Source organism: Haliotis rubra, unplaced genomic scaffold, assembly GCF_003918875.1.
Source record: "Haliotis rubra isolate DU_JTF1 unplaced genomic scaffold, ASM391887v1 Scf229, whole genome shotgun sequence".
NCBI lineage: Eukaryota > Metazoa > Mollusca > Gastropoda > Lepetellida > Haliotidae > Haliotis > Haliotis rubra.
This window is the reverse complement of record NW_025766325.1, coordinates 720,438-743,724: the sequence shown is the minus strand read 5'-3', so window position 1 is coordinate 743,724 and position 23,287 is coordinate 720,438. Positions and strand designations below refer to the sequence as shown.

The 23,287-nt window shown below is 40.1% G+C and overlaps 1 protein-coding gene across 5 annotated transcripts in view; it reads right to left on the bottom strand.

Annotated features, from left to right (window-relative positions):
- The window catches only part of LOC124277870 (tyrosine-protein phosphatase non-receptor type 18-like), an 86,739-nt gene extending 65,724 nt beyond the window's left edge, over positions 1-21,015 (bottom strand). For 3 of the 5 annotated variants that reach the window (XM_046713587.1, XM_046713586.1, XM_046713591.1), the window contains exon 1: positions 20,812-21,014. In XM_046713587.1, the coding sequence (XP_046569543.1) occupies positions 20,812-20,916 (105 nt within the window). In that variant the 5' untranslated portion in view covers positions 20,917-21,014. Of the gene's footprint in view, positions 1-20,811 lie in introns of all 5 variants that reach the window. The other 2 variants (XM_046713590.1, XM_046713588.1) reach the window with 2 other exon arrangements.
- Positions 21,016-23,287: the final 2,272 nt, after the last annotated feature.

Sequence of the window (23,287 nt, the reverse complement as noted above, 5' to 3'; positions counted from 1 at the left end):
TTTACTCTGGTTATCTCAGGGTGTAAACTGAGGACATCCACTTCAGTGGTTAGAACCTAATCTCTGTTTTACTATGGTTATCTGAGGGTGTAAACTGATGACATCAACTTCAGAGGCTACAACCTAATCTCTGTTTTACTCTGGTTATCTGAGGGTGTAAACTGAGGACATCCACTTCAGAGGCTACAAGTTCTAATCTCTGTCTTACTAGGGTTAACTGAGGGTGTAAACTGAGGACATCCACTTCAGAGGCTACAACCTAATCTCTGTTTTACTATGGTTATCTGAGGGTGTAAACTGAGGACATCCACTTCAGAGGCTACAACCTAATCTCTGTTTTACTATGGTTATCTGAGGTTGTAAACTGAGGACATCCACTTCAGAGGATACAACCTAATCTCTGTTTTACTATGGTTATCTGAGGTTGTAAACTGAGGACATCCACTTCAGAGGCTACAAGTTCTAATCTCTGTCTTACTAGGGTTAACTGAGGTTGCAAACTGAGGACATCCACTTCAGTGGCTACAACCTAATCTCTGTTTTACTACGGTTATCTGAGGGTGTAAACTGAGGACATCCACTTCAGTGGCTACAACCTAATCTCTGTTTTACTCTGGTTATCAGAGGGTGTAAACTGAGGACATCCACTACAGTGGCTACAACCTAAACTCTGTTTTACTATGGTTATCTGAGGGTGTAAACAGAGGACATCAACTTCAGTGGCTACAACCTAATCTCTGTTTTACTATGGTTATCTGAGGGTGTAAACTGAGGACATCAACTTCAGAGGCTACAACCTAATCTCTGTTTTACTCTGGTTATCTCAGGGTGTAAACTGAGGACATCCACTTCAGTGGTTACAACCTCATCTCTGTTTTACTATGGTTATCTGAGGGTGTAAACTGATGACATCAACTTCAGAGGCTACAACCTAATCTCTGTTTTACTATGGTTATCTGAGGGTGTAAACTGAGGACATCCACTTCAGAGGCTACAACATAATCTCTGTTTTACTACGGTTAACTGAGGTTGTAAACTGAGGACATCAACTTCAGAGGCTACAACCTAATCTCTGTTTTACTATGGTTAACTGAGGGTGGAAACTGAGGACATCAACTTCAGAGGCTACAATCTAATCTCTGTTTTACTATGGTTATCTGAGGGTGTAAACTGAGGACATCCACTTCAGTGGCTACAACCTAAACTCTGTTTTACTATGGTTATCTGAGGGTGTAAACAGAGGACATCAACTTCAGTGGCTACAACCTAATCTCTGTTTTACTATGGTTATCTGAGGGTGTAAACTGAGGACATCAACTTCAGAGGCTACAACCTAATCTCTGTTTTACTCTGGTTATCTCAGGGTGTAAACTGAGGACATCCACTTCAGTGGTTACAACCTAATCTCTGTTTTACTATGGTTATCTGAGGGTGTAAACTGATGACATCAACTTCAGAGGCTACAACCTAATCTCTGTTTTACTATGGTTATCTGAGGTTGTAAACTGAGGACATCCACTTCAGAGGCTACAACCTAATCTCTGTTTTACTCTGGTTATCTGAGGGTGTAAACTGAGGACATCCACTTCAGAGGCTACAACATAATCTCTGTTTTACTACGGTTAACTGAGGTTGTAAACTGAGGACATCAACTTCAGAGGCTACAACCTAATCTCTGTTTTACTATGGTTAACTGAGGGTGGAAACTGAGGACATCAACTTCAGAGGCTACAATCTAATCTCTGTTTTACTATGGTTATCTGAGGGTGTAAACTGAGGACATCAACTTCAGAGGCTACAACCTAATCTCTGTTTTACTAGGGTTAACTGAGGGTGTAAACTGAGGACATCCACTTCAGAGGCTACAACCTAATCTCTGTTTTACTATGGTTATCTGAGGGTGTAAACTGAGGACATCCACTTCAGTGGCTACAACCTAATCTCTGTTTTACTCTGGTTATCTGAGGTTGTAAACTGAGGACATCAACTTCAGTGGCTACAACCTAATCTCTGTTTTACTAGGGTTAACTGAGGGTGTAAACTGAGGACATCCACTTCAGTGGCTACAACCTAATCTCTGTTTTACTCTGGTTATCAGAGGGTGTAAACTGAGGACATCAACTTCAGTGGCTACAACCTAAACTCTGTTTTACTATGGTTATCTGAGGGTGTAAACTGAGGACATCAACTTCAGAGGCTACAACCTAATCTCTGTTTTACTCTAGTTATCTCAGGGTGTAAACTGAGGACATCCACTTCAGTGGTTAGAACCTAATCTCTGTTTTACTATGGCTATCTGAGGGTGTAAACTGATGACATCAACTTCAGAGGCTACAACCTAATCACTGTTTTACTATGGTTATCTCAGGGTGTAAACTGAGGACATCCACTTCAGAGGCTACAATCTAATCTCTGTTTTACTATGGTTAACTGAGGCTGTAAACTGAGGACATCAACTTCAGAGGCTACAACCTAATCTCTGTTGTACTATGGTTATCTGAGGTTGTAAACTGAGGACATCAACTTCAGAGGCTACAACCTAATCTCTGTTTTACTCTGGTTATCTAAGGTTGTAAACTGAGGACATCCACTTCAGAGGCTACAACCTAATCTCTGTTTTACTATGGTTGACTGAGGGTGTAAACTGAGCACATCCACTTCAGAGGCTACAACCTAATCTCTGTTTTACTATGGTTAACTGAGGGTGTAAACTGAGGACATCCACTTCAGAGGCTACAACCTAATCTCTGTTGTACTATGGTTATCTGAGGTTGTAAACTGAGGACATCCACTTCAGAGGCTACAACCTAATCTCTGTTCTACTAGGGTTAACTGAGGGTGTAAACTGAGGACATCAACTTCAGATGCTACAACCTAATCTCTGTTTTACCATGGTTATCTGAGGTTGTAAACTGAGGACATCCACTTCAGAGGCTACAACCTAATCTCTGTTTTACTAGGGTTAACTGAGGGTGTAAACTGAGGACATCCACTTCTGAGGCAACAACCTAATCTCTGTTTTACTATGGTTAACTGAGGGTGTAAACTGAGGACATCCACTTCAGAGGCTACAATCTAATCTCTGTTTTACTATGGTTATCTGAGGGTGTAAAGTGAGGACATCAACTTCAGAGGCTACAACCTAATCTCTGTTTTACTATGGTTAACTGAGGGTGTAAACTGAGGACATCAACTTCAGTGGCTACAACCTAATCTCTGTTTTACTATGGTTATCTGAGGGTGTAAACTGAGGACATCAACTTCAGAGGCTACAACCTAATCTCTGTTTTACTCTGGTTATCTCAGGGTGTAAACTGAGGACATCCACTTCAGAGGCTACAAGTTCTAATCTCTGTTTTACTAGGGTTAACTGAGGGTGTAAACTGAGGACATCAACTTCAGAGGCTACAACCTCATCTCTGTTTTACTATGGTTATCTGAGGTTGTAAACTGAGGACATCCACTTCAGAGGCTACAACCTAATCTCTGTTTTACTCTGGTTATCTGAGGGTGTAAACTGAGGACATCCACTTCAGAGGCTACAACCTAAACTCTGTTTTACTCTGGTTAACTGAGGGTGGAAACTGAGGACATCCACTTCAGAGGCTACAACCTAATCTCTGTTTTACTATGGTTATCTGAGGTTGTAAACTGAGGACATCAACTTCAGTGGCTACAACCTAATCTCTGTTTTACTATGGTTATCTGAGGGTGTAAACTGAGGACATCAACTTCAGAGGCTACAATCTAATCTCTGTTTTACTATGGGTAACTGAGGGTGTAAACTGAGGACATCAACTTCAGAGGCTACAACCTAATCTCTGTTTTACTAGGGTTATCTGAGGGTGTAAACTGAGGACATCCACTTCAGAGGCTACAACCTAAACTCTGTTTTACTATGCTTATCTGAGGGTGTAAACTGAGGACATCCACTTCAGAGGTTACAACCTAATCCCTGTTTTACTATGGTTAACTGAGGGTGTAAACTGAGGACATCCACTTCAGAGGCTACAACCTAATCTCTGTTTTACTATGGTTATCTGAGGGTGTAAACTGAGGACATCCACTTCACAGGCTACAACCTAATCTCTGTTTTACTATGGTTATCTGAGGGTGTAAACTGAGGACATTGGCTTCAGAAGCTACAACCTAATCTCTGTTTTACTATGGTTATCTGAGGGTGTAAACTGAGGACATCAACTTCAGAGGCTACAACCTAATCTCTGTTTTACTATGGTTATCTGAGGGTGTAAACTGAGGACATCAACTTCAGAGGCTACAACCTAATCTCTGTTTTACTAGGGTTATCTGAGGTTGTAAACTGAGGACATCAACTTCAGAGGCTACAACCTAATCTCTGTTTTACTAGGGTTAACTGAGGGTGTAAACTGAGGACATCCACTTCAGAGGCTACAACCTAATCTCTGTTTTACTATGGTTATCTGAGGGTGTAAACTGAGGACATCAACTTCAGAGGCTACAACCTAATCTCTGTTTTACTATGTATCTGAGGGTGTAAACTGAGGACATCAACTTCAGAGGCTACAACCTAATCTCTGTTTTACTATGGTTATCTGAGGTTGTAAACTGAGGACATCCACTTCAGAGGCTACAACCTAAACTCTGTTTTACTATGGTTATCTGAGGGTGTAAACTGAGGACATCAACTTCAGAGGCTACAACCTAATCTCTGTTTTACTATGGTTATCTGAGGGTGTAAACTGAGGACATCCACTTCAGAGGCTACTACCTAATCTCTGTTTTACTATGGTTATCTGAGGGTGTAAACTGAGGACATCAACTTCAGAGGCTACAACCTAATCTCTGTTTTACTATGGTTATCTGAGGTTGTAAACTGAGGACATCAACTTCAGAGGCTACAACATAATCTCTGTTTTACTATGGTTATCTGAGGTTGTAAACTGAGGGCATCAACTTCAGAGGCTACAACCTAATCTCTGTTTTACTAGGGTTATCTGAGGGTGTAAACTGAGGACATCCACTTCAGAGGCTACAACCTAATCTCTGTTTTACTCTGGTTATCTCAGGGTGTAAACTGAGGACATCCACTTCAGAGGCTACAAGTTCTAATCTCTGTTTTACTAGGGTTAACTGAGGGTGTAAACTGAGGACATCAACTTCAGAGGCTACAACCTAATCTCTGTTTTACTCTGGTTATCTCAGGGTGTAAACTGAGGACATCCACTTCAGTGGTTACAACCTAATCTCTGTTTTACTATGGTTATCTGAGGGTGTAAACTGATGACATCAACTTCAGAGGCTACAACCTCATCTCTGTTTTACTATGGTTATCTGAGGTTGTAAACTGAGGACATCCACTTCAGAGGCTACAACCTAATCTCTGTTTTACTATGGTTATCTGAGGGTGTAAACTGAGGACATCAACTTCAGAGGCTACAACCTAATCTCTGTTTTACTCTGGTTAACTGAGGGTGGAAACTGAGGACATCCACTTCAGAGGCTACAACCTAATCTCTGTTTTACTATGGTTATCTGAGGTTGTAAACTGAGGACATCAACTTCAGTGGCTACAACCTAATCTCTGTTTTACTATGGTTATCTGAGGGTGTAAACTGAGGACATCAACTTCAGAGGCTACAATCTAATCTCTGTTTTACTATGGTTAGCTGAGGGTGTAAACTGAGGACATCAACTTCAGAGGCTACAACCTAATCTCTGTTTTACTAGGGTTATCTGAGGGTGTAAACTGAGGACATCCACTTCAGAGGCTACAACCTAAACTCTGTTTTACTATGCTTATCTGAGGGTGTAAACTGAGGACATCCACTTCAGAGGTTACAACCTAATCCCTGTTTTACTATGGTTAACTGAGGGTGTAAACTGAGGACATCCACTTCAGAGGCTACAACCTAATCTCTGTTTTACTATGGTTATCTGAGGGTGTAAACTGAGGACATCCACTTCACAGGCTACAACCTAATCTCTGTTTTACTATGGTTATCTGAGGGTGTAAACTGAGGACATTGGCTTCAGAAGCTACAACCTAATCTCTGTTTTACTATGGTTATCTGAGGGGTGTAAACTGAGGACATCAACTTCAGAGGCTACAACCTAATCTCTGTTTTACTATGGTTATCTGAGGGTGTAAACTGAGGACATCAACTTCAGAGGCTACAACCTAATCTCTGTTTTACTAGGGTTATCTGAGGTTGTAAACTGAGGACATCAACTTCAGAGGCTACAACCTAATCTCTGTTTTACTAGGGTTAACTGAGGGTGTAAACTGAGGACATCCACTTCAGAGGCTACAACCTAATCTCTGTTTTACTATGGTTATCTGAGGGTGTAAACTGAGGACATCAACTTCAGAGGCTACAACCTAATCTCTGTTTTACTATGTATCTGAGGGTGTAAACTGAGGACATCAACTTCAGAGGCTACAACCTAATCTCTGTTTTACTATGGTTATCTGAGGTTGTAAACTGAGGACATCCACTTCAGAGGCTACAACCTAAACTCTGTTTTACTATGGTTATCTGAGGGTGTAAACTGAGGACATCAACTTCAGAGGCTACAACCTAATCTCTGTTTTACTATGGTTATCTGAGGTTGTAAACTGAGGGCATCAACTTCAGAGGCTACAACCTAATCTCTGTTTTACTAGGGTTAACTGAGGGTGTAAACTGAGGACATCCACTTCAGAGGCTACAACCTAATCTCTGTTTTACTATGGTTATCTGAGGGTGTAAACTGAGGACATCAACTTCAATGACTTGGCTGATGGTTAGATTGTCTCATCAAGACTTGATTATTTACAGACTCGAGTGAGTTCAGCATTTAACAACAAGCAAACAATACTTTCCCCCAATACTTAGCAACACACTTCCAATGTGCTGTTGATATTGAGACATAAACATTTGTGCATCAAACACCGCAGCAGTTGTCTGTAAGTGGCCACATGGACACAGTCTTCATTCTACCACTCACATACTGTTGATGTCGGCTGTGAAACCCAATGGCATGCTCAACACAAACATCCCTGGATGAGAGTTGGGTACACTGACGTCCAGAAATCAGTGTGTTATTGTCCGATGTAAAGGAAGGCTGGACTCGTGAAAGCAAGGATGGTCCAAAGGCTAGATACCGTATCAAGGAAAATCATTGTACTTCATAGGACCCAAGGTTAGCCGGACTCATTGAGTTTCAGCTAAACCATACTAACCCATGTTGACAATTCATAGCGTGTGCTCAACAAATTTGCAAACATTTCCTGACAATATGATCATTAGTAAACCTGTCTCACTGACATAGAAGTCAATCTACAAAACAATCAGTCAAATAATGTTCAAGCTATATCTTAAACAAATTTGCCATGGGAATTTTTCAGAGTTTAAAACAAATTGTGATTCTTTTAACAAAATCAAAAGATCTGTATCAAACTTTTCACTGCACCTGTCCAATAAACAAAGAAGCCATTGCCCAAATCTGAAAACAGTCCATTAAATGGATATGGTTATTGGTTGAACAAATCTGCCATGGGAATTTATCCCCCGGTTCAAGAAATGTAATTTGTGATAATTCTTGATAAAATGAAAATATCATAATAAAACTGTGCACTGTACCTCATTGATACAAAAAGGTGATCCCAAATTTGAAACAATCCATTAAACTTTAAGCACTAGACTACCCAACGCCCCCCAACAACACCAAGATCATGATGATCACATTCTAAGAGCCTATATTATAAAAAATGTGTATTTTCCTGTCGTCAAATAGCTTGTGTATCTCATGTAGACACCCGCCCACTTGTGAAAATATCCACTATCAGGTAACTGAACTAGTTAAACCAGTTATGCGATGAGAAGACACAAACTCCTCTATTCAACCATGGCACATTCCGCCATTGACGTAGGGAAACATACCTCCTACATACATAAACACGAACAACAGTTATGAAATACAGTTTGCTGGCTCTACTATGTTGTGTAACAACAAACAACAAGCCTTCAGGTCCCAGCTGGAGTAGACCCAAGTATTCAAGGCCGGTAACACACAATAGAACCAGTGGAGCATGCCATCTCAGCAAATAATGATCCTAGTTTCACACAGATTTGTCCACTCACAGGACACACGATTTATTTCCTGTGAAGATGATGGGTCAAGCATAAGAAGATCATACCAATAGGTCCATTATTACTCAGAGATGGAGGGTCATATGACCTTCACCTTGGCCACCGGACTTACAAAGTGGGCATGCCAATCTTTAAAGCTCCACAACTTACACTAATTTACACCATATCCACCAGTTTTAACACCTCTCTACTCTTCTCCAAATTTACACAAAATGTGCACACTAGTCTGTGTTTCAACAAATGTGACTCAAAAATTACTGATGTCAATTTTTAAATCCTTAGTGAACTGTTATTTTCAGGACTCTACTACTTTCAGCAGTGTATGAAATAAGGCCCGTCCGACCACCCGAGACGGGTTAGATTTCTGACGGACGGTCTAAATTTACAGCTAGCCAGCCCGATGGTCTGGTAAATTTTTTAGATGTTCCATACATCTGAGTAAATCCATTTTGGGCTGGAAACATTTTGAAGTTACCACCCCTGATGTCTGGCTGGATTTTTGGCTTATTTCATACACTGCTTTCAGCATTGCCTGTCTAAAGCACTGGATGATATCACTTAATGACACATCCCTAAACTTCCAATAAAGCATGTGAAGAGCTGGAAATGTTGACATCGATCAAACCAGTCACTGCCTGTTCTACCATCACACACTCTGTCAACTTTCAGCTGCACACGACAGGCTAAACGACAATAGGTTGTATACCTCAAGGTTATCAGAGTGAATCAAATGGTTCATTATTGTTCATAGAGATCTAGTCTGTCATGCTGTACTGTACAACAGGTTGGAAACCTGAGGAGTTCTGTGTTTATTCTTTGCCCATGGTGCAAAACTTCGTCCCTTGGGTATGCCAGAAACCTCGAATGGGGTTTGGGTTCCGGTTTATACCAATTAAGTTTTTGGTTTGTCTCCTTGTGAGTGTCACCAAAGTGGTAAACAACTGAGGCTATCATTACTTAGGGCTTTACTCGAGCTTTATACAGAGATACAACGGACACCATCATTACTTAGGGCTTTACTCGAAATTTATACAGAGATACAACGGACACCAGCATTACTTAGGGCTTTACTCGAACTTTATACAGAGATACAACGGACACCAGCATTACTTAGGGCTTTACTCGAACTTTATACAGAGATACAACGGACACCAGCATTACTTAGGGCTTTACTCGAACTTTATACAGAGATACAACGGACACCAGAATTACTTAGGGCTTTACTCGAACTTTATACAGAGATACAACGGACACCAGCATTACTTAGGGCTTTACTCCAACTTTAAACAGGGATACAACTGATACCAGCATTACTTAGGGCTTACTCCAACTTGATACAGAGATACAACGTACACCAGCATTACTTAGGGCTTTACTCCAACTTTATACAGAGATACAACCGAGACCAGCATTACTTAGGGCTTTATTCCAACTTTATACAGAGATACAACGGAGACCAGCATTACTTAGGGCTATATTCCAACTTTATACAGAGATACAACGGAGACCAGCATTACTTAGGGCTTTACTCCAACTTTATACAGGGATACAACTGGAATACTGTAGGCTGCAACGATTCACCCAGATCTCGATTCGATGCAATGTTCAATATTGGACTCTCAATTCGATCATTTTCGATTCGATTCTTCATACAAGTAAAAACATCAGATTTAATTTAACTCTCTGAGTCAGCCTTTTTAGCGTGAAATCCATTGTCAACTTGGCAATGTCTACTAACAACAATTCTCATTGGATACTTAGCCCGGCATCAACCAATCACATTTTGCCTCATTTCAGCACTCGAAAGTGGTCAAGTTGGAGTGAAAATTACATTGTGGCTGTGTGGAAATAATTCAAATAGATATTGAAATATTGAATCGAAATAGTGATAATGGTTATCGAAAATCGAAACTAAGTAGTCAGATTCGATTTTTGTTGAATCGAACCGAATTGTGGCAGCCCTAGAATATTGTTCAAGGCAGTGTTAAACCCAACAGGTGAAGGGTTAGGTTAGGGGTTTCCTCTTTGCCTTGAGTAAAAATGAGGAATAAATAATAAGCGTTGGTTCAAATCCCCCGATGGGACCAAACCCCAAAAAGTAAGAGAATCTGTCCTTTACTGAGGACATATATTGCACTTGTCCTTGAGGTTCCAGTCTGATCAACACCTGAGTGTGCTGTGTACATCTAGACTGCTGCAAGGCCTCTCTGTACAATTCTGCAGGTACTCAAGTCATCACTTCACATGAACTATAAGCTTCGGTTAGTAATGTATCCATCACCTCAAGGACTATTTATAATGAACACAGTATCTTAAATTACCTCACACATAAATGTCGCTTTCTGATTGGTTGAGGGCTCTTCTATTATTTTCAATGTACCCTGCTTACAAGCGAGTAACATTTCAATGTACCCCGCTGTCAATGGCAACTCATTTGGTACTTCGTGGTAGTAATTCTTTATCTCGAATAACATTGAATCACGTATGATGTACGGAAATTACCGATGTTTTGTGAATGCAAATTGATGGAAGGGAGATAACTCTAAATCTGTTTTTCTTATCAGCAAAAACTAGCGATGGCTACAAAAAGATTAGTGCATCAACCCATGGGCCCCGAGCGGCCAGTGAACAACTTAAAATGTCTGTTGCATAAAAAACTTATAGACTTGTCAATAACAGGAAGAAGATATTCGCTATCAGCCACTAGAGTAGGAATGATACAATGAGGCCACAATATGAATGTGATAATATGGGTGCGATGTGATTCATATCCCAGCTCTTTTAATACAGTTCAAATATTTCTCTTTGCAGATAATTCAGATGGGATGGTGTAGGGGAGAAACATATAAGCTTGAGGGAACCGTGACGGTTCCGCTTTTTATAGCTAACCAGGAAATACTAGAGAATCTGTATAAACTGGTTCTTTAACAGTTTCTGTTATTGTTCAAACGGTTATCGGTACAACACTACAACATGTAATGAAGTGCATGTTATTTTAGTTTTACGATGCTTTTAGCAACATTCCAGCAATATCGTGGCGGGGGACACCAGACATGGGCTCATGTGCCTGTACTGCGATACAGGAGTTGTAAAGTGATATATTGTATCGTAATCCTTGTATCATGATACAATACTGTAGTGCTGTATTGTTACACCACTAGCAGCTAAAGTTTGGTTTTTGACCCAAGTTTCATGCAATGTTTACATGACTTCTTTGAGTGGCATTTTTAGAAGTCGGAGAGACAGATAAGCATAAACTTTATGAATGCACATCATGTTATATTTGGGATTACACTTTCTCAGTAAAGTACAGATTCTAGTATTATTTTACTTTACTGAGAAAGTGTAATCCCAAATAAAACATAATGTTACATTTGACAACTTTCTAAAATGGCATTGTGTATTTTATGGATGAACAACTTCTTTATTAAAGTGCTGCAATGTTTCGATACAGATTCTTGTATCGTTGTCAAGCGGGTATGTATTTTTACATGTTCAGTCTCCAGATTGTCCTGTCATACAAGCAGTTGACCTCTAAGCCCTCATCTGTTTTAACACCTTTTCACACACATAAACTTCAGTTGGAAGAGTGTAACTGAAACACTCACTGAATCTACACTTAAAACATTACAGTTATAACCCTTACCCTTTCATGCTTAAGTTTGAACACCATGAAAAGGCTTGACTACCCACTGACAAAGAGGAAGACGACAGATACAACTCCAGCGTTTTCAAGGCAAAGTTATCCAAGCATTTGATAGTACTCAACTTAACACTAGCGACATAGTAATCATGGTTATACGAAGCAGAAATGTGCGTCCAGTATGCACATGTGTATAGCTGCGAAAAATATGTAAATAGTCTCCCGAGGGAAAATAATATTCACTGTATCAAATTCTCAACAAGAATATAAAATGTGTGTGATATACAATTATGGACTGGTGAATTCGGTCAATACCTGTTTATATGGACCCGCGAAAAGCAATATTTGTCCTCGGCTTTTCGCGGGTCCATAAAAACAGGTATTGACCGAATTCACCAGTCCATAAATGTTTTATTATGTAATTACCAAAAAAAAGCTTCTAAAAACCAAAACATGTCCATTTAGTCAAGAAAAGTAATTTTATATTCACTACAAATCAATAACGTTATGTCAACAATACTGTGACATGTAAACAATAGAATGACATCATAGCTTGATGCCCTTACATAAACAAAATCTATTTTTAGTAACTCCAGTCAATATGACTTTTGGTCGGATCTGGGTTGGAGTCAATATGCTTTTCTGTCGACGGTCACGTGACCGCCTCTAGACCAATCAGGTAGCTGGAAAAATATGCTTGCATAATAATAGTAATTATTACATCTTACAGTACACTATACTATTTCTGTATTACCAGGGAGAGAAATGCATTTTTTTTGCAAAGGTTGCCATTGGGCACATGACAGATAATTTATGTGTGCCTTAGTGAAAATAAGTATGCCCATAGCTTTCAATTATCAGATTAAACTTAAACCATCCCAACAATTATGTCATTTAATTCATTGCTGTTTTTCTGATAAATCAGTAAACATCTTAAAACCTGTAAATTTGAAAGCTGGGTTTCCTGAATATTATAGTATATAAAAAGAAATTCACAAAACAATTACACAAACACAAATTTACCCATTTATTTAGAATTGGTCTTCAGCAACCCATGCTTGTCGGAAAAGGCGACTAAAAGGATCGGTTGATCAGGCTCGATGACTTGGTTGACACATGTCATCACATCCAAATTGCGTAGATTGATGGTCATGCTGTTGATCACTGGATTGTCTGGTCCAGACTTCATTATTTACAGACCGCCGCCATATAACCAACCTACCAACCCTCGACTTATCTTCAGGGAGTGATGACAGTTACAGATTAAACTGTGACACCACACTATAATGACGTCACAATGCAACATTCACTAACACTGTGACTCGATGTTGCGTATATATATATATATATACACACCGTTAACATACAATACATATAATACATTCCCCCCACTGGACCATGTAGCCTGGCATTGACAACAATGTCAAATTATTTAATATTTACAGCAGATACCACGAAGCTTTGACATATTTGGCACATCATGTCAAGTGGAAAATATTGTTAACTGAGCACTTGCCATGTAACCTCATACAATTACATACTGTTGATCCCCTTGTTGATGTAACAGATAGCAATGACACCATACACATAAACAAGGGGACGTATCTATTGACGGGCAATGGAGGAGCACACTGTAAACTTACTGAAGGACTGACTGACAATGAGTTTTATGCCGCTTTTAGCAACATTCCCGCAATATATCACAGGATTGGACACTAGAGTGAGTGAGTATGGTTTTATGCTGCTTTTAGCAATATTCAAGCAATATCATGGTGGGGGTCACCAGAAATGGGCTTCACACATTGTACCCATGTGGGGAATCGATCCTAGGGTATCCAAATGACAAGAGAACATTTGAACCACTAGGCTACCCTCCCGTCACACAGACACAAAGAGCTGGCTCCAAACACTGTACCCAGGTAAGAGATCTCAGGGAGCAAACTCACGAACCAACATACTAACCCACTGTCCAACCCTCTGCCTGAGCTGGGTCAAATGTTCACCATGTATCTTTGAAGCAGTCAGGGCCAGGCCGAGCTGGGTCAAATGTTGACCACATATCTCTGAAGCAGTCAGGGCCAGGCCGAGCTGGGTCAAATGTTGACCACATATCTCTGAGCCAATCAGGGCCAGGGTAAGCTGGGTCAAATATTGACCATGTATCTCTGAGCCAATCAGGACCAGGCCGAACTGGGTCAAATACTGACCATGTATCTCTGAAGCAAGTCAGGGCCAGGGTGAGATGGGTCAAATGTTGACCACATATCTCTGAAGCAGTCAGGGCCAGGCCAAGCTGGGTCAAATGTTGACCACATATCTCTCAAGCAGTCAGGGCCAGGCCGAGCTGGGTCAAATGTTGACCACATATCTCTCAAGCAGTCAGGGCCAGGCCAAGCTGGGTCAAATGTTGACCACATATCTCTCAAGCAGTCAGGGCCAGGCCGAGCTGGGTCAAATGTTGACCATGTATCTCTGAGCAAGTCAGGGCCAGGCCAAACTGGGTCAAATGTTGACCACATATCTCTGAAGCAGTCAGGGCCAGGCCGAGCTGGGTCAAATGTTGACCATGTATCTCTGAAGCAGTCAGGGCCAGGCCGAGCTGGGTCAAATGTTGACCATGTATCTCTGAGCCAGTCAGGGCCAGGCCGAGCTGTGTCAAATGTTGACCACATATCTCTGAGCCAATCAGGGCCAGGCCGAACAGGGTCAAATGTTGACCACGTATCTCTGAAGCAGTCAGGGCCAGGCCGAGCTGGGTCAAATGTTGACCACATATCTCTCAAGCAGTCAGGGCCAGGCCGAGCTGGGTCAAATGTAGACCACATATCTCTGAGCAAGTCAGTGCCAGGCCGAACTTGGTGAAATGTTGACCACATTTCTCTGAGCAAGTCAGGGCCAGGCCGAACTGGGTCAAATGTTGACCACGTATCTCTGAGCAAGTCAGGGCCAGGCCGAGCTGGGTCTAATGTTGACCATGCATCTCTGAGCAAGTCAGGGCCAGTCAGCTTTCCATAGCAATTCATTTTCACTCCAAAAATGGTACAGAAGAAACAACACAAACACTATTCCTTCAACACATTTTTTTTGTTTCTTTGTTGGTTAATGTTGTATTTGGTAATATTCCAAAACCATGACAAGATGGTGGTTAATATATAATTGAATTGGACTAGACAATCCAGTGACAGACATCATAAGCATCGATCTATGCAACTGGGATATGATGACGTGTCAAGCCTGACAACCTGATCCAGTGTGTCACTTCTGAAGACAAACATGGGTCGTGAAAACCAAATGTTCACAGATCCTTAATAGTTCTCCCTTTGGATTAGATCTAATTTTAATAAGACTTGTGGAGGATTAAAAGTATGACATAATGCACTTAAGCGGATAATGTTGCAAGGCAAAAACAAATCCAGATGTGTAAAACTTTCCCACAATGAATTGAATTGAACCAAATCTTTTCCCTGTCCTTTAAATAACAGTTAAGGTGTTTGTCCATGACCACATAGTTTAAACCAGTCCCAGTGTTACCCTAGTGAGTGAACCTGCTGTGAAACATGAATGTGTAATAACCAGGAAACACATGGTCTAAACCCTCAGGTATGAGGGTCATTAAACTCTTGATCAGATTAATCACAAAACTGAGCCATCATCTTCCTGAACAGAGTTGGTTGGTTGGTTTGTTGTTTGTAAATAATCGAGTCTGGACCAGACAATCCAGTGATCAACTGCATGAGCATCGATCTACTCAAATGGAATACGATGATATGTGTCAACAAAGTCAGTTAGTCTGACCAACCAATCCCGTTAGTAGCCTCTTACAACAAACATGGTTGCTTTAGACCAAGTCTAACCCGGATCTTCATGAGTCTCCTGAACAGAGGGTAAAATATATAACATGTGATATCATCACTGACATTTTCTCACTATGTGTACAGATTCTAGTATATCTGGGGCAGGTTGGTCAGCATGCAAGAGGAGAACGGTCTATAACCTATATCAATTATGTTGGGCTGGCATGTCACTGTCAGGAAAAGAAGAAAAATAATTGTGGCCTGAGGCCACCTCCAGCCTCAATACCACAAGGAACACTATGTACTTGAGCGGGGTTCTCTAGGGGCGACAGTGGAGTAGAGGCACCAGCTGCTGTATCTAACATACTACTATCATGTACCTGTCAATTTTATTAAATATCAGCTTGGTTTATTAGACCTTTTAGTAAATGAAGGAAGAAAACTTCCCATTGAAAATTCGTAACGAATCTACCAATTAAGCAATATAGAAAATTTAAGAAATAGAAAATGAAATTCACTTTGTGTTCGTCTGTCCATTTTATAGTGGCCTTTGAAAGAAACATATTACAGATTATTTGATAGGGATGCCACTGATGAAAGCTTTTGTATATATTTTAACGACTAAGAGTGAGTGATTTTAGTTTTACGCCGCTTTCAGCAATATTCCAGCAATATCACAGCAGAGCACACCAGAAATGGGCTTCACACATTGTACCCATGTGGGGAATCAAACCTGTGTCTTCGGTGTGATATGCAAACGCTTTAACCACTAGGCTACCCAACTAACCCTAACGACTAAGAACGACTCTCATATATTAAATCTTTCACTACATATTAAACATGTACTAGTCAAAAGAAATGAACTGTTTAAAGAATGTGTATCTTCATGTGTGTAACACGTGTACATACCTATATATGTAAAATCAGGGTTCCAGATAAGGGCTGTATCAGCGTATGCACGGATAAAAAATATGCACGATACGGTAGGAAATATTTTTTAAAACGTAGCAGATTCGCACCACAGCATGGTATATAGTCTTAGAATCATTTACAGACGTATTTATCTGAAAAAGTATTGTTTTATTGTTTATTGACCTGTTTACACAAGAGTAGCAATGTTGTGGTGCATATATGAAACGAAACACAAGATTACTGATGCTCCATTAATTCCATTCAGTACTCTAAATGTACTCTTAAAGTTTTCCAGTACGCCTATGTTGAAAATATAAGGAGTACGTACTCCTGATGTTGAAAAATTATCTGAAGCTCTGTAAAATACTCTATTGTATATGGGCCGGGGCCCCTTCATACAATACACCTGTTTGACTTGACATACTACCATCATGTCTGACACTAACATGGGCCAATACGGTACACTAGGTTATAACAAACTCAAAGAGGCTGCAAATATTGGTTTGTTATAACCATTGATCATTATAACAAGGCGCCGGGAGCAGAAAAGCAGTTTGCTACATCCGTCAGTTTATTATAATATAAGCCTGTTTGTCATAATGTACTTTACTCTATATCTTATCGCTATAGACATTCTGTACATTAAGCTTGCTCTCTTTCCACAAATTGCAAATAATCGTACCATTCATGGTCAATCCCCAAACACTGTCATGAGTATTCACTATTCAAGGCAAAACCCATCACGACATACCCTGACAGCAGGGGTGGAAATAACTTTAAAATTGATAGTGTACTCTGGTACAGTGGCACATGTAAAGTCACTTGCCCTAATCATTTTTCCACTATACCGACCGTTTTCTTGCTGATTTTTAAATGCTGATGATGATACAAAAGTCAATGACACCGGTACAGTGTGTAATTCATGACAATAGTGACTCATCGGCAATGGGTTGTTTCGCCCTTCGCTGACACCCATGAAAAATGAGTGAATGAGTTTAGTTTTACGCCAGTTTTAGCAATATTCCAGCAATATAACAGCAGGGGACACCAGAAATGGGCTTCACACATAATGCCCATTCAGGAATCGAACCCGGGTCTTTAGCATGATGAGCGAACACCTTAACCACTAGGCTACCTGACCATCCCACACCCATGAAGAACCGGGTTAACACTGATCTACAGCAACCTGTGCATGTCATAAGGGGCAACCAATGGGATCAGGGTGCCATTGTACAAAGTGGTCGTAGCTCTAAGGTGATCGTAACTCCCATACCTTAACATAGACTGGCATAGCACTAAGATTGCTTTTCACAATGGCACCCAGGTGGTGGGACTTGCTGACTTGGTTGACACATGTCATCGTATCTCAGTTGTGTAGATCGATGCTCATGATGTCAAGCACTATCATCATATACCTAGAATATTGCTGAGTACGGCATTAAACAACAAACATAAAAACAAACAAAACACCTGGACAAAAGCATCACAACACACCACACGTAATAAACATACCAGGGCCTAGGTTTCGAGGCTCTCTTAGCGCTAAGATAGTCATAAGTTAATGTTAATGTAAGGCACTTACGACTATCTTAGCGTTAAGAGAGCTTGAAAATCTAGGCCCAGGGCCCCGTTCCTCAAAGCGATCGTAGCGCTACGACAGTTGTAAGTCTATGGTAAAGCATGGGAGTTACGATCATCTTAGCGCTACGATCGCTTTGAGGAACAGGGCCCAGGAACTTAGAAAAGATTCTGAGATATGTGCATCTTGCAACCAAATTATGGGGGAAAGTGGGTTTGGTTCAAAATCAAGATTAGTATTTAAGTTCTTATTTCCTTAAATTCATAAGTATTTCAACTTTGCAGTTTAAGATTGAATTCAGTGTTGAAATATAAAACTGAACATGAAACCACTTCCTCTCTCTTAGTCCTGTTATCAGCGAACTAAAGGTTATCTCAATAAAACCATAAACTTAGTCGTTAATGTAATACCGACTGACAAATATTTCATTCCTGTTTGGGAATTCATCCTGACAACAGTTGCCGTTGACAACCTTGGAACAGATCTCGATAAATCACTATTGGCATTATTAAATGTGCATAATTCGCCAGGCCAATCACATTAATGTATTACCACTATCAACAGAATATACGGAAATATAACAAAAGAGACATACATAAATCTTGCCAAGTCCAGGAAATTAATTGCGGTTACTAGGAGTGTATGAGAACAATATCATCCCACTTAAAGTTTCACCACCACTTTCACAACAACCAACATGGGGAAGCATATCACAATTTATCAGACTGTGTAAAAACTATATGACTTTCATAACTTTGAGTGAGTGAGTGAGTGCAGCAGCCTAGGTGTACAAAACACATACTCGAGTTTTGATCAAAGTTGAACTCAAGGTTAGTAACTGGCAAAGAAGAAACCATCACCTTTTGTGTTTAACACTGTTGTGAACAGTGTTTCAGTTATGCTGTGGAAATTCTGCTAAATTTAACGCTGAAGGAAAGCCGCGATATGTTTGCCATTTAGTGAAACAGATGAGAATCGGTAGGGTGCTGACAAAGGTAGAAACACAATCAGGGCAAACCAGGATTTGAACCCAGAATCACAGCTTCCTGCATGTCAAGGGGGCACAACCCGGCATAGCAAACTGCCAAACTTTACACAACTGGACCATTCGAGCCCCCCCCCCCACCATTAGACTCGCAACAGGTGTACACCGAACAAGCTACAGGTACATGCTAAAGTTAACTATTCTCAGTGACAATATAAACAGTCTTAATGGCTAAAGGTTGTCAGATTGTCAACACTACTACAGTGAGTGAGTGAGTTTAGTTTTACACCGTTTTTAGCAATATTCCAGCAATATCATGGCGGGGGACACCAGAACTGGGCTTCACACATTGTACCCATGTGGGAAATCGAACCCGGGTCTTTGGCGGGATGAGCCAACGTTTTAACCATTGGGCTACCCCACCACACCCAACACTATTACAGGGAAGTACAGAGTAACCTTTACAACACACATTCAAATTTTCAAAGACATTGTACAGGGCTTGATTTAGTGCTTTGTTACTTGCACTGATGCTAGCCAATATTACAAAGTGCAACATAGTTATTATTCTAACTTGCACCAGGTGCAGGTCAATTTTTCAGTGGGTAAACTTCTGAATAAAACATCTAAATAACTCAATAGTATATTTCTTTCATTACATTTCTTTCATTTCACCATAAAATCAGTGCAACTGGAATTTGGCTGGTGCAACTAGGTTTTTATCTTAGGTTGCACCTGGTGCGAGTAGGTTAACATCTCTTAAATCAAGCCCTGTTGTATAAACATGATAAATACCTGCTTAGACAGGTTTCCATTGAGAGATATAGACAACTAAACCACTATCAATTAGTTAAACCAAAAATGATATAATGGATTAATTTGACCTTTTTCACTGATAATTTGAAAAATAATTTACATGATTTTGACATGTTTTACCTGCACTACAGTTTAAACATGTTAAACATCAAGAGATTGACAAATAAGACCAGCAGTGTATAAACATCTTTTTGCAGCAATATTCCATCCTTTTGAAGACAGCCTGTAAATAATTTATAGTATAGGCCAGACAATCCAGTGATTGACATCATGAGAATAAATATAATAAATTGGGGTACAATGAGCTGTGTCAACCAAGAAACAAGCCTGACCACCCGATCCTGTTAATCGTCTCTTATGACAAACATTGGTTGCTGAAGACAAACTTACTAGGGAACTACTGCCAAGAGTCCAGGTATGAAATTTAGCAGCTTCAATATGCAAAATGTTGCTTCCCAAATGTTACTTTGCATTAATTTGGCAGCTAATCAAATAAAACAAGTTCTATATCCCTTATCAAAATATGCAGAATGAACTACAAGATAACATATTCCTGATCCTATCTGGTGTGTTATGTAAGCAGTTTGGTAAGGTAGGAAATTCTTCAAACTGTTCACACACGAAATAACGAAGAACAGTAACATGTTTTGCATATATTCAAATTGGAGCTGTTTCAATACTTGGATGTGACATTCAAGTTTATTGGATGCCAGTTGTCTCCGAAGTGTCATAAAATCCCTAGAAACAATGTTGACATTCTTGACGCGATAGACGGTAGACATTTTATAAAGTGTTCGGCTTGTGATAAAAACAACAGCCAAATACAAATATTAAGACGTCTCTCAAACGCGATAACGGTGATGAAACTAAGATGGAGGACGGTTTTGTCATTACACTTAACCCTGAACATTCACGGAAATACAAACAAAACACAAAACTTCGTGCTGTGAATAGTTCGAGACACTGACCTTAAACTCTCTCCAGAACCCATCTCCACCTGGTTCGTCTTCTTTCCCCAAATTATCAACATGGACAATAAACTTTTTCAAACACTCCTCGATATTTTCTGTCATGATGCCGTGGTAATCACAATTTACTCGACATGTTTGTGTCCAGGTGCTCGCGTGAAGGTTTGTCGATGCACAAGGAAGTAGATTTGACACAGTCAACCGGAACGTCGTGTCACGTGACCTGGTTTGCTCGATCGTCACTCGCGAGACTGGATTCCTTCAGCTGAAGTGAGTTAATTTAGTGTTGTGCAAAGGGTATCTTCGCATACGTTTCACAAACAATATTTTGGAAGTTGGCAAAAGGAAACTATTCTCTAATACACAGAAACTACTGACGTCTTTCAGTAGAATCAAGTTATCTACTTATTATATTATGTTATCAGAACATAAAGCGGAAATATTTTCGAAAGGGGTCAATATGTTTTATTTGCGAAATATATGCTTAGAAGATGAAGCCTTTTTGTTTTCATTTTTGCGGAAATTTAGCTTGTGATTAAAGCCCACAAAAATGAAAACAGAATAACGCCTTTATCTCAATACTGTCACGACTGACACGCGTTTGAAATCGGGATAATTTCGCGCGCAAAGAGCGACATTGTTTAGTTTTACGCCGTTTTATTCCAGCAATATCACGACGGGGGATACCAGAAATGGACTTCACACATTGTACCCATGTAAGGAATCGAACCCAAGCCTTCGGAGTGACGAGCGAATGCTTTAACCACTAGGTTATCCCACCACCCCTTACATTTTGGAATAGATCAGACCTGTCAGTTTTAATCTGAGACACATTTACGGAAGTTGGCCCCGGAGACCAAAGGCAACGGGTTAGGATTTGTTTTCACTGTAAGTCAGGACAAAGCCATAAATTAGGAGCGATCCTTAACACATAACATTTTCGAAACCTTAACTTGCTAACATTGCATTTTGTTATTTTGTGTTACTTTTTATACCTGTATTAGAATTTCATTCACATCAGTTGAATCTAGTAGGTCGCCATCGGACCACTCCACACACCTCGAAGTTGAAAATCGCCGATATCCGATTCTAACGGTCTGTGTAATTTGCGGTCCCTTGACTTAGGTTCAGAATCAGAATCGAGTATACCACAAAGTCTGGCAAGAATTGAAAACAGCATTCTTTAAACGCCATGCAAACAGTGAGTGAGTGAGTATGTTTTTACGCTGCTTTCAGCAATTTTCAACAATATCACGACGGGGGACACCCATTAACTGGCTTCACACATTGTACTCATGTGGGGAATCGAACCCGGGTCTTTGGCCTGACGAGCGAACGTGTAGAGTTAATTAATAAGTAAAGCTTTATTTGACAAATGGCAACACATGTATATACTAACTTTAAAGGTCACATACAACCAAAAAATCAAACATAATTAAAACACAATTATCACTTATTCATGACATATAATATACATTGCTGGTTATGAAAAACCATATAAACAAAATTATAAGCGTACAATCGCAAATCAAAAGTGCAATATTGTGTACTTGGGTTTACTTCCCAAGAAACGAAGCAGCCGGGATACCGAACCCAGTCAGAGCGGGTGGGTGTGCACTCAAGTGTAACGGCTGGTTCATTTGCAGATTCCCTCACGGCTCGTGTGTGTATATATAGAGATGTTGGGTTTTGTAAATACATGCTCATTTTTTGTGTATAACATTTTGCAATCAACAGACATCATAACATGTCATGTGTTCAAGTATCACACCTGCCTGTCTGTGTAATTACATAATGTGACAGAGGCCGAACTCGGGCCATAAATCAATGCGTTTTGTTTATGGTGTATAGCCTGATTGGTGTTAAGTTCAAATTGCATGTGGTCAGTGATCGCAGTTGTGTATTGAATGTTGTCATTTGCAGAGAGGCAGGCAGACACACAGGTGTCAATAAAACAAGACATTGAGTTTTGTCTGTGACAACGACATGTGACTGTGACATCTATATCACAGTTAGAAATTCTGTCAACGCTAAATAATGACCTTGCTTTTAAGTATCGAACTGAGAAAGTGACTCGGTAAGAAGAACGTGTGGTGAAATAGACAAATAAAATTATATAAACAGTTTATTTACTGTCATAACATATAAAAAGCTCGCGCCTGTGAGATATCAACAAAACATTAGGAAAATAGCTCACACCAAAGCCTTCACCGAGTATTCACCAGACAGCCCGCTTCCAAGTTGCGCAAACCTATTTCACTGCGCACGTGCTATGAGCGCAGCCCAGCTGTTGAAAGCAGTTTTCCCCCGAAAAGTCGGGGAAAAATTAGTGAATCGTTTGAACTCCGATTTCGCGCGGTTTTTTTTATCGCGTTATTTTTCAACTTTATAAGTTGAATTTGCATTTATGATGATTTGTTTCGGTAAGTCCATACCGAAAGGTATCAGAATCTGCAAAGTGGTGTTTTACGTTGCA